Source organism: Egretta garzetta, unplaced genomic scaffold (genome assembly GCF_000687185.1).
Source record: "Egretta garzetta isolate BGI_Z169 unplaced genomic scaffold, ASM68718v1 scaffold30, whole genome shotgun sequence".
Lineage (NCBI taxonomy): Eukaryota > Metazoa > Chordata > Aves > Pelecaniformes > Ardeidae > Egretta > Egretta garzetta.
The window spans coordinates 7,319,768-7,332,347 of NW_009258383.1; the positions used below are offsets into that span (position 1 = coordinate 7,319,768).

The 12,580-nt window shown below is 37.0% G+C and overlaps 1 protein-coding gene across 1 annotated transcript in view; it reads right to left on the bottom strand.

The window, feature by feature from the left end:
• THSD7A (thrombospondin type 1 domain containing 7A) overlaps positions 1 to 12,580 on the bottom strand; it is a 197,281-nt gene that overhangs the window by 82,955 nt on the left and 101,746 nt on the right. The window contains exons 6-7 of the mRNA XM_035897219.1: positions 11,046 to 11,201; positions 8,314 to 8,517 (exon numbers count right to left, since the gene is read on the bottom strand). Of these exons, the coding sequence (XP_035753112.1) occupies positions 8,314 to 8,517; positions 11,046 to 11,201 (360 nt within the window). The remainder of the gene's footprint in view (positions 1 to 8,313; positions 8,518 to 11,045; positions 11,202 to 12,580) is intronic.

The window sequence follows — 12,580 nt, forward strand, 5'->3', positions numbered from 1 at the left end:
GGCCTGGTTTTCAAGACACACTAGATATCCATAACTTTCATGAATTTCGGGTTCTCATTTTCTGCATAAATGTGAGTTTTGGAGGATAACTTTATAATTTTAAGCTCAGAAGTTCACAAAGTTGCATCATAAATTGATTCACAAATACTCCAGCACTGCAGTTTCGCTACCAAGTATTTTCCTAGAATTTGGCCACCAACATTTTAATGTTATTCCTTTCTAACGCAAGAGCATAACCCACGGCTGAAGAGAATGACTAATGGCATGCAGCTGACAGAATATTAGATGATTTTTTCAGTTTGTCAATTATCTAATATTTCACTACTACGAAGTGAATTTGCAGTAAGTTTACAACTATTCATTCATAAATGTGTGATACCTCTAGCCACACAAATATATATGTAACTCAAAAGGCATTTTAAGAGAATAAGAAAAATTATTTTATATAGTAAAAGATGATTGCAAACATTTTCTTTGCATTATTCATCCACCTGCAGCTAGTAGAGAGTTGTCACTCTATATGTAGCCTAACAGTTCAATTCAATCACAGTTAAAACACAGGACCCGAGAGGTGTAAAAGAGATCACTGCCACTGTCATGTTTACACATTTCTGAGAAACAGTTTTATAATTAATTTCATGGATGCTTCTGTCCGTGTCCTACTACTGGCAGATAAAATGCAGCCTTTGGAGAACATCTTTTTATGCATCTTGCAATGAATATCTTCTCATCAGTACAAGTGGAAGGCACAGCATGCCTCTAGGCAGCTTAGGCTGTGAATTGATCTTGTCTTTTGGAAACATTTTCATAACTGATTCCTCTCTAGAAGACTAAAACTAACCCACCCTTTTGACTTCTCTTTTTCCTGGCCTCTCAGTATATGGATTCAGAGAACGAGCTCTCACAAAAGCAATCAGAGGTAAATACCACTACATCTTATAAACCTACACTAGATTAAGGAAATACAACAACATTGTCACACAACAAAACCAAAAGTAGCAGGAACACATCTGCAAGTATAGGGATATTATAACTTTTCTACTTGGTTAATAAGTTATACAGGCTAATGTCCTAAAGTCATAGAAATCTGACAGATTTCACTACAGATCTGCGCCTACTCAGAGAAATCAGCTTTTCTCTGGAAATAAGGCTCCCTTCCACTACTAGAAGGAGATCACTCATTTTCTAGAAGACTACCAAAAGATTTAAGAAGCTTCTAGCTAGCATTATTCTACTTTTCCCCCCTCTTAAAAAAAAAAAAAAAAAAAAAAAAAAAAAATCATCCATTCTGAGACATTCAGAACAAGAGATTTGATGTAGTTTCTACTTAATCTTTTCTCTGGAAAACACTATTGCAGCAATTTGCTATTTATAACATAATATCAGTGCCAATAAAGGATGTCTCAAATCAGTAAAATTAGACCCAAACATCTCATAACTCCTAAGGTAAGATTTACATAGCTAATCCATAAATCAGCCCCAAAATTATGTCAAGAAACCAAACAGTAAATGTTAGAATTAAAATTGTCTTTGTATAATGCAGTTTTTTAAATTACATAATCACACCTTATTATTTTCCACTGGGTCCCTTCCTCCTTCAGTTCACAGATTGGAAATTCCTTAATGAGTAGCTATTTAGTGGTTTTAGTTTTATTCTCTTTGTTCAAGGCATGAGCCTTGAAGGTTTTATTTACCACGCGTTTAATTAAAATGTTATTAAAACAGAATTGGTAATTTTTCTAAGATCTTTCTGTCATGGCTATCAGACACCCACTAATACATTTATTTTCCGAACACTCAAGACATGATAGGTCAGTATTATTTATATTTGTCTTATGCTGAACAAAAGCAGGGCAAAATTAAACCCTGAAGAATGAGACAACTAAGGCTAGTTGTCTCAAAGACAAAGCACTCATTACTACAAAATGCCCACTTAATCCCCAAAGGAGATATATCCATTTCACAAATAAGTAGCAGGTTCTGTGAGGAAAAAGTCACGTAGGCACAATTAAATAATTAAAGACTTCCATCATCAGATTCGCACAAGGACCAGACAAGCAACTTCAATTGCCTAACGTTTGAGGGCTTGGCTTTGCAATCTAAAATACTGAATTTTGATGTAATATTTCTTATGAATTTTCTAGTTTAAGACAGAAGCCAAATGAAAACCAGTACTTCTGCCATGGGTGTTACACTGACCCTGGACACTTACTGCTCTTCCAGGTGATCTCATGGGGCCAAAGCAGGAGCAGACTGTAATGTGCAGTGTTCCAGCTCTAGAAGTGATGAATTTCCTTCTCTCTTCCTGTTCTCTGGTTCTTATCCAGCCTTATTTTCTCCAGACACTAATACCAGTCTGTTGCCTTGCTGTCCCTTTCACCCAGCCCTGCCAAGTTCTCTCCAGCTGCTTGTCACATAATCCCTTGGGCTGACCATCACCAGACTCAATCCTTCCCCAGATTCATTCCTAATCCCTGCCATGTAGAGACATTTTATAACTTCCTCCGAGTTCCTTACTTGCTCTCAAGTAAACTGTCCTGGAGGAAACTAGGGCCAAATCCTACCTCTCCCCAGTTCTTAACCGCGTTGCTTGGTCAATACCAGTTTCTCCTTCTTGTCTTCCATTCCCCATTTTACCAAATCCATCTGGTTGTGCCATGAAAAACAAAAGCAGGTTACTAAGAGCACGCATCCTATGAAACACGTAACTGCACTCTCTGTGGTATATTTCCAAAATATTTGTGCTTCCCACTACAGGAACTTCTACTCCTAGATGTCCAATAAGTTTTAAGTACACCAGTCCAGCTTCTCTGCAAAGATATCATAGTACATTTTAGAAGTAAACATGCCAAAACCCAGCAAACTCATCTGACTAGACAGTCAAATTATGATCTATGACACAAGAAGAAGATTTTGGTAATTAAGTTGGCCCACCTATTATTAACTTAATTATATCATTTATGAACATTAATGTTTCTGCAGCCACTGTCCATATCAAGGGCAACTCTATCTTCAAAAATGTTTGATAAATTGGAAACAAGGGTCTACTGCAATGTTATAAGTGATAACTGTTTATTGTACTGTGCAGATGAAACCCTGGTTTTGTTTTACTTATCCCTTTAATTGAAATCATCACATCACATTCTAGGCCAACTATTAAAGACCTTGCCAAAGAAAGTGATGTATTTGAGTCATCCCATATAATGAAATTACTTCATGTTATACAAATACTAAAAGAATCCATTCTCATATGGAACTTAATAGGGATATGTCCACTTTCCTAATGTCAAGAAGAGAGACAAGAAGGGATTGGTATGACATATTAAATGTGACCTTTTATTGACAGAAGAATTATCAGTTATCAAACTTCCCAAGAACTGAAATGGGATAGTTTAACCAGTAGTGTGCACTCATTTTTCCTTATATTCCTTTATACTAAATAAAAACTAATCTTGTTAAAAATAAATGCCTTAAAAATCCAGTGCTCTGAAACATAATGGCCTGAGAGTACCGATTTTAAGGTCTTTTAAACTGACCACATTTTACCTTCAGTAACCAATCCTTACATATAACAAACATTCAATAAACATATTTAATAGTTTTTATATAACCAGACAAATCAAAGGAAAGAAAGGACTGGGTTATAAATTTCATACCCTATGTGTTTACAGTGAAGAACAAAGTATCCATCTTACATTTGATTTAAATGCCTCAGATGGTCAGCCAAAAAGCTGTCAGGCAGAAAAGAATAGTTCAAATCAATTCTGTAATGACATTAGTGAGGAAATTAATATTGGGAAATGATGACTAATGCCCATGTAACCAAGTTCCTGCAAGCATAAGGCAGTATGCACTGAAAGAAACTGTCATTAGCTATCGTATTTTTCTACTAATTGACTGCTGAGCATTGGCCAGATTTTGATCTGGGTTCTCTTACAGGATTAACTCAATGATTCAATGTAATTCAAATTTGAATCTGGCTCTTTATTCCTCTTAAAGAGCTAAGTCAAAGTGACACACAGTGTAGGTATTTTCTTTTTAAAATCATCATTAAAAAAATCCAACCAGTCTGATGGTTTCTCCATTCAATGCATATAGCCACACAATAAAAAGGGCAGAAATAGACTCTTTATACCTGGGCACACCTATAAAACTTCCATTGATTTTCTTATTGTTTCCCATTATGAAAATTAACAAAGACCAGCACTGATGTCGCCAGCGGTTTAAATTTGCACTCCATCCTCAGGAAGTCCAAACCTACATTACCCCCGTATGTCCAGCTGCCAGAAAAGAATTTGTGGCACTCAGCTACACCAGCACATTTATTATTTACATGTTCCTACAAAATGAGCAAGTAATTTTAGCCTACTGTCTGATGATCAGAAGCACTACTACTACTACCACCACAGCCACTGCTGGTACCTGTCCTGCAGAGTTCAGCACAAAGATAAAAGCCTAAAAAAACATAATGAATGAAGCAGCTTTTTGTAGGCATTTTCAGCAGTAGTAAATTTTGCAGATTTTTGTGTCAGAAGTAATTTTTCCCTGTTTACATATGAGTAGCACTAATGTATCTGTTACGAAGTGAAGAATTGGCCAGCTTTTCTACTATAAACTGAGTCTTTGAATAGCACAAAAATATTTTTGAAGTGGCATTCTTCATAAATTGCCATAGCTACAGAGAAATAGAGCAAATTCATCTGTTACAAAGTCATTCTTCTGAACTGCAGTGAAGAACTTAATAATAGATAACATGTACATACCTGTGTGGGCACATGCAAGTATATAGTAGACACATGAATGCCATATATATTACACATATACATAAATAGATTAATTACAATTTATTAAACTAAAAAGTAATTCTATCCTTAGCAAAAGTTAATCTGTAGCATGGAACATTAGCCACAGATATCTAATTATTAAAATAATGTATATGATGGAGGAATTTTGATCAGCTTCTGTCCAATCTTGAAGTTTCCACAATTTAAAGGAATTGTTTTCCACCTAAAGGAGCTCCTTTCTAAAATTCCCTGGAAGACTAACTATTTCTTCTGAAAAGGTTCTTTCCACAGTAGAAGGCTGAAGTTCCATTTATATAAAATACATCAAAGGTCATTATAGCCTCTGCAATGACAACCTGGGGTACCAACTGTCATATTTTTTTCAGCCTGAATGAAAATTCTGATTACTGCAATCCGCTGTGGAAAGAGAATGACAATCATATGCCTCCAGCAACAACACGGGAGGATAATCTACTGTTTGCTATTGTCTCAAAGGCTGTAATGACTCTTATCTTTACACCAAATTGAAGAGAGAAGTCCATTCCAATTACATAAAACAATCTCACAAACAGTGCTACTTGATTCTAACTGCGAAGTAAAACACCCAGGTCAAGGTACATTATCCCAACTAATTATGCTTCAGACATATAGAATGATGCAAAAGTCAACAGAAGAAGATACTCATCAGCGTGGGGTTTATCCTACGTTAAAGCAGTACATTTACAGTACAATGCCTGTTCTGAAGATTACAACCCCAGCCTTTTTCATTTGATAAAGCAGAAGCCGAGGAGCAAACACAATTTTGTTTTAATATACTGAAGTTCCTTTCATCCAACCCCTCCTTATCCAGACGCTGGTTTAAGACCGCTAATTGATTCATATGAACTCAAAAAAAAGCTCTTGAAGAGACTGAAGAGAGCATTGTTATGCAAAGATGAGTTCAGTTTAAGTAACACAGCAAACTTGGTTGATAATTAACACTTTCCACACATGTGTTTCCCTTTACATTTTTACCTGTAAAACTGAATGAAATTCTGTGTGTCACTTAGATCAAAATTATAGCAGCACAGAATTATCATACAAATTATGTATTCCAGTCTTTGATGGACAGTCAATGTAGTCCTCTTCAAGAAGTGCCCAAAGAACACCGAATATCACAAATTTCACGATGATTAATTTAAACCATTATGTTTAGACAATGGAAGAGTAGCATTCTCCAAACTTTATTTTACTGCAGACTACCTTGCAGCTGTGGGGCTTGTTGCAAAATCGGCCTGATTGCAAGATGTTGCTCTCCTAGATTTAGCAGAGCAGAATCTGGATGCCTGCAACAAGTGTTTGGTGAAGAAGGATTCCAGGGGTATCCTGTGCCGGGGTGGGGGGCCAGAGTACTAGATGGGAGCTACCTGGGAAGAGGCGGTAGTGTGTGTTTGGAGGAGCATTTAAGAGTTGCCTACAAGTTTTTCAGTGGGTCGGTGCTGTGGGAGGCAAAGTAAGGAGGTGTTTGAGCAGAGTTAGCTTGGAGGGAGAGACTACAGAGGTTGGTAGGTCTTTACTTTGTGCTTTGCTTGTACTGTATCATGCTAACCTTTCTCAGGAGACACCTAAGCAAAGGCCATTTGGTACTACTGGTGAAGATCACAGGAGGTCTCACTAAAAGAAGGAAGGGATTTCAAGGAAGAACTGAGGCAATCCACTACATTACTCTCCACTGCTTTTGCACTCTGTCAAAAGATATTGAACACGTATCTTTGTGGGTGATTGGATCTTTGCAAAATAAACCATAATTGCAATTCGTCATCTCCTTTCTTTGAAGCTGTGTCCACAACTCTTTAATCTTAAAGACTGACAGGCACATGGGCAAAGTCTGACTTCTCACTCCATCTGGGACACATTGCTGATACAAGCAATGTATAATGCCATATAATTACAGCAATATACACCACCATACAATTCAGAAAGACAGATAGATGAAGATTAGTACTGGGAGGAAAAAAAAAAGTGAATCACAAGTCTTCCAAGTAAAATTTGGCCAAAACCAAAGCCCATGCAGTGCAGAAAGCAAATCCCATGAGTTTGAAACAGAATAGAAAATACCATATACATAAAAAATATCTCAAAGTTTAGTAGCTCAATTGCATGCTCCAAATGTATTATGGTTACAATAAAACAGTCAGTATAAATGTCTATATTAAAATTTAGTAAGAAATTAGGCTAATCAGAAGTTAGACATGTGGGCAAATAGCACTCCTCAAAACCAAATGTAAGACAAACTATCCAAAATCTAGTAAAGCAAAAAAATACACTTTCTTTTTGTTTTAAAGATTTTTTTGCTATTAAAAAAAAAAAGAGGGAAAAATTCAGAATTTTCTAGGAAAACACTTTCATTTATGAGGAAAAAGCCATTTTTCAATTGAAAATGTGTACAAACAGAATTTCAAATAGTTCCAGTATTGTTGCCAAGAAATTATATGTACTGTGAGAGAAATTTTTTTGAGAAAGGGACATAAAATGTAGTAGATTCAATATTGTAATTCTAGGCTACTCCCATTCTGAGCTACAAAAATAGTTACCAGTTCTCTTAGGTGTATGCAGAAAAATAAAGCTTATACTTTAACTCAAAATTTTCCAATTTAAGCCCCAAAATTCAATTATGACCCAAATTCTTGAGTATGAAAGCTCAAGATTTAAATATCTCTATAATTAGTTCTTATTACTTTGGACCAATTTAATTACAAAATATTTTGTGCAGCTGCTGAACACTCATCACAGGTGTACCCTTACTTAATCCTCTACAGGGAATTGGAAGTCTCTTACCATAACTACACTGTAGTCAGCACAATTATTTTAATTCATATTCTAGACTATAGTATTACTAATGAATAAGGAATATTCTCGCAAGAGTAATTCATGAGTCTTCCATAGATTAAAGTATTTTGTAAGCAGCTTTCAGAACTGGCTTTTATGACTTTGTCATGCAAAATCTGTTTTCTCTCACAGAGGATAATTGAATAATGGTGGCGGGTTTTTTGACCTTTTGAAAAAGCAAGACAGCTTGGACTGTCAAACTACCTCCATAACACACATCAAACTGTGCTTTTTAATAAACACATTATTATTTTTCTTCCAGCTATACTTACTGCAATGCGTCTTACTTTACTCACACTTTATTTGGTTCTGGACTCAGAGGATCAGCTTTGTTAGTGGGATTACATCAGGGAATTCAGTCAAGTCATTGCAGGCATGAGTCTGACCTACTGAGAAACAATGGCTGTTTTCTATTTACTTTTCTCAAAGTCTCTTTGGGAACAACATTTGAAAACCTACAATGTGTAGGTGAAGGAGCTCGATCATAGAGCAACTAGAGGGCCTATCCTTCCTAACCAACACTAAAGGACATTTCTCTCTATTCGAGACAGCTTGGTCTTAAGGACTGAGAAAGCGGAGAACAACAAAAACTGCTACCTTTTGGACTACATTTTAGCATCTCCACTCTAGTTGGTGTGGACGACAGGAAAAAGTATCTTACCATCACTGTTGATGCAGACGACTACAGGAACCTGCGTACCAGGGCCACATGGCTTCTCATTGTCAGGAATGCACTCCTCCAGCCCCACGATTCTCCAGTCGTAGCAGGAGGGTTCTTCACACGGGATGGCTTCCAGCAGGTGAGGGCAGTTTCCTGTTCCTCCCGTAGGCTCATTAGTGATGCGCCGTTTCCTTAGTTTAAAGCCTGAAATGTCCATGAAAATACAAAGGGCAGAATAATTCAATTCTAAAATGCAAAGTGATGAGATTTTTATCTGTGTACACCTGTGTGAACAGTTCTGTTTATCTTCTGTGTAAAAGATACCACAGACGCTCAGCGCAACACTGTATTTCAGATAACTGGGTAGAAAAACTCATTAAAGAAGGAAGAAAGATACAAATTCACAAGAGCATCACAAGCCTTAAGCTTACGCAGTAAGCTTTGCCTTAAACCCCTGTTTATCCTAGTCATATGTACTCCAGGAGGGAGGCAGGAGTCATTTCCTATGCATCACTCCTGCTGGATTCATGCAATCTAAGAAATGTTGACTACATTGCTGGGTTGCCATTTCTCAAATATGTTGTTTTCTTCTCAGATATCTTCCAACAGGGATGGATTATCGAGCAAAATCACCTTATAAACATGGCACCACCACCACCACCACCACCCCCGCCCCAAAGACTGCATTGCCAGAATGCAGTGCAAGTGAGCGAAATCACCTTATAAACATGACACCACCACCACCACCACCACCCCCCAAAGACTGCATTGCCAGAATGCAGTGCAAGGCATGGAAATAAACCCAAGAAGTCCTATGAATAAATTTTCAGTAATTAACATCACAATATCCCCTTGCAAGCACTTACAAATTTCCTTAAGACTACCTAAGCTCATTTTTGATCAGAGAAACTAATGGGCAGTGTGTCACCCTCTCTCTCACTTTCAGGATGGCATGTTGAAAAATCCAGACTAAATCTATAGTCAGAACAACCTAACCAAACTGAATGGATTCAGGAAATAGCTTCTCATGTAATAGCTTTCTATAGTTTCTGATATAGCTGATAAGAATATTTTAACTTTGGCAAAGGTTTGTTTCTTTTCATAGCCTTGTTTTTTCTCTTTTGTTTTACCTCAACATTCAGGCAGGTTAGTAATACAATTTTTTTTTTTTTTAATAAAATACTACATATAACTTTTTAATTTCTACCAGGACACAAACTAAACAGCAGAGAGTTTTCAAACACATATGTGCAAGAATTGATTCTTCGTTTGAGGATGTGCCTCTTAATTCAATTATAATAAATATTAATTTAAAAATACATTTCCATGTATCTTTTTTTTCTAAATGTTTTTTTCTAAATTCAAGAGGTCAGCCAAATTATGTCCAAATGGTTTACTGAGCCTTCCACAAAAGTCTGATATAATGTCAAAAAAAGAACTCCAGTGCCTACTGCAACAAAGGAGGCAAAATATCCACAGTAAAGGGCCATTCCTGAAATATATAAAGACACTTGCTGCTAAAACTGGGAGTGCTTGTACAACCTTTATATCATTATCTCAGAAGAGCTGTCAATGCAATTATAACATGAAATATAAGAATTTCCAGATAAGAAGAAAACATTGGCAGTTGAGAAAAGACCCTTGCTCATTGTGCAGGAATAAAGACTTGCATAAAGTACATCCTACTATGTTTCCATTAGGCAGGTGTCCAAATCAGTCTCACAAACCTAAACATCACCCCTGAAAATGTAGCAAACCTTTCACTGATGGAACAGCAAGAGAAATAACAGACTACTTGACAGCTGTACTCAGAGGAGGTTTAATCCAATAGGCTTACACACTGAACTGCGTTTTCCTTCTTGAGTTGATCAAGGTTGGGTCACATTCCTGTGAGACAGCACTGTAAAACTTGCATTATTGCTGCCCAGACTGAAGTGTAGCTAGCAGGAAGAAGAAACTAAGCTCACGTAGTAATTACAGTTGCTCCTTCAAGTGGACATATGTGGCTGCCCTTTCTTATGAGTGTTTTCAATCAAGGACCCATGTCTGTATTCTCAACTTTTGTGAGATAATCACATTGCAGTCATGACTAGGCCAGTTTTTCTCATTTACAGCCAGAAACCTGCAGGCTTCTTACATGAGGTCCTTGTCACTGTATTCTTGCTTTCCTATTTTGATGTCAGGTTACTACAATCTGTTCTGCATAGGAATAAACTGTAAAACATGTGAAAATTAAAACGAACACATATGTCATCAGTAAAACAGTGTCACTTATGAAAAGCAAAGGGTCCCAGCTCTTTGCCAGAGCATGCTTTACAGTCTACTGGTGAATTCCTAAGCTGTTACTGAAACGTAAATCTTTGAGTGACTTGGAAACTATGTACCTCAAAGGCTGCTTCTGTCCTCCTTTTGAGACAGTGCCAGAATTGTGATTCGAACACATATACAAACTGCATCCCTTTCAGTTTGAGAGGAAGGTTTGAAACTGGAAGTGACCTGTAATAACCCAAATTGACCTTGAAAGCTTAGTAAACAGCCTACATTTTTGCCAGCTTTGGTGGAGCAGTAATGCTAAATATAGTGCTAATTCAGTGGCCTTTTTTTGATGCTCAGAGGCACTGGATATACCCTTCCTGGTACAAAATGTAGTATGCTTGCACAGCCAGAGGTGTCCAGTGACTTAGGAATATGAAATAATCACCATTATAAGGTTTTGCTGAATTTTTACATACCCTTCTTGGCCTGAGGGTCATCACAGCTTTCATAGGTGCATGGTCCCCAGGCTGACCATGCCGAGGTCTCACACTCTGTAGGACAGGGGATATGGCACAGCTGGGAGGTGCTGGGAAGAGGTCCCGTACATAGCCTACGGTCCACTGGCCTTGAGGCTGTCAAAACAAAGTCAACACATTTCTCACATGTCACTGGTCATGATCCTCAGCTCTAAGTGGACAGAACCATCCTTCATTCAGAAAGGCTGCTATCTCATCATTTTAATCTGATGAAGTGATGGAAAAATGCCTGTCTTGAAAAAATGAAACAGAAGTCAGTTTACTCTCTGCATGAACAGAGCCAAATCCGATTACGTAGAGTCAGGAAGACTGTAGATGTTGCAGCACTCTCTCGGACCCAGTCCTTTCATGTAATGGATAGATTACGTCACTACACAGTTTTTCATGTTGCGTGTTGTGTAAATCGATGTCCTGCTGTATTACTGAGTATGTCTTCACTTAAGAAACTGAACAAAAAGCTGTATAAATCCCTTTGCTCCTATATGACACTATAACTTCAAAAGCCTTGTTCATTAATATTTAGAAGATTATTTTTAAGCTATAGCCTGAAAGACAGTTAGAGTTACGACAAAATTTTGGTTTTTCTTTTACTCTGAAGACCTTCAAGTGCACACTTGGCAATAAGATCTGTGCAGTAGCAGCTTTAGTTCAAGAAAGGCTTTGATTTAGATACATATATGGTTTGCATATAAGATAAATATATATACATAATATATTCAAAAGAATTAAAACTCTGCAGAAGACAATTGATTTTTTTCATTAAAGTACTATTAATCTATGAAGACACATGTGAAGGCAGAGTCTTCTGTTCTTTAAGGATCAATAAGCCCTGGAACAGGCCAAAATCACCATACTCCTTCCATACTTTACTCCTTTGAATTCCCAGGTTACATAAATAATAAGACAACTCTATAAGGTGCCGGAGTGAGGCACAGACCTCTAAAACAAAACGTACCATTTCATTACAAGCAAGATTTTAATTCTCTTTCATAATATAAGACTTGACAAAATATTAAATAAGCACAGAATATCTGCTAGAAGGCACAGTGAAGTCTGCCATATTCATTCACTTTGGTTGATTGAAGAAACATGCAATTCCTTAGCTTAAAACACTCTCATCCTACTCCCTCAGCATTTTTTCACAGGCAAGTTACCTTATTAATTTTCTGGCACCACTACAAATAATGTCTTTTGATGGAAAGAGCTATCCGATGAAACATATTCTGAAATAAATTCAGAATATGACAAAATATCCTTCTGAAAGGTGAGATCAATAACCACAAATATATTGTTAAAGTAAGCATCAGGTTGCTAAAGTATGGTCTCATTTGTAGATATGTGCGTGTCTTTCCATTCAGGTTTTCTAAGTAGATGATCTTTCCAGTTACATAAAAAGCATTCAATATTCAAAGCCCGCCTGGATGAAGTCCTCTGTAGCATGCTCTAGGAGAACCTGTTTTAGCAGGGGGGTTGGA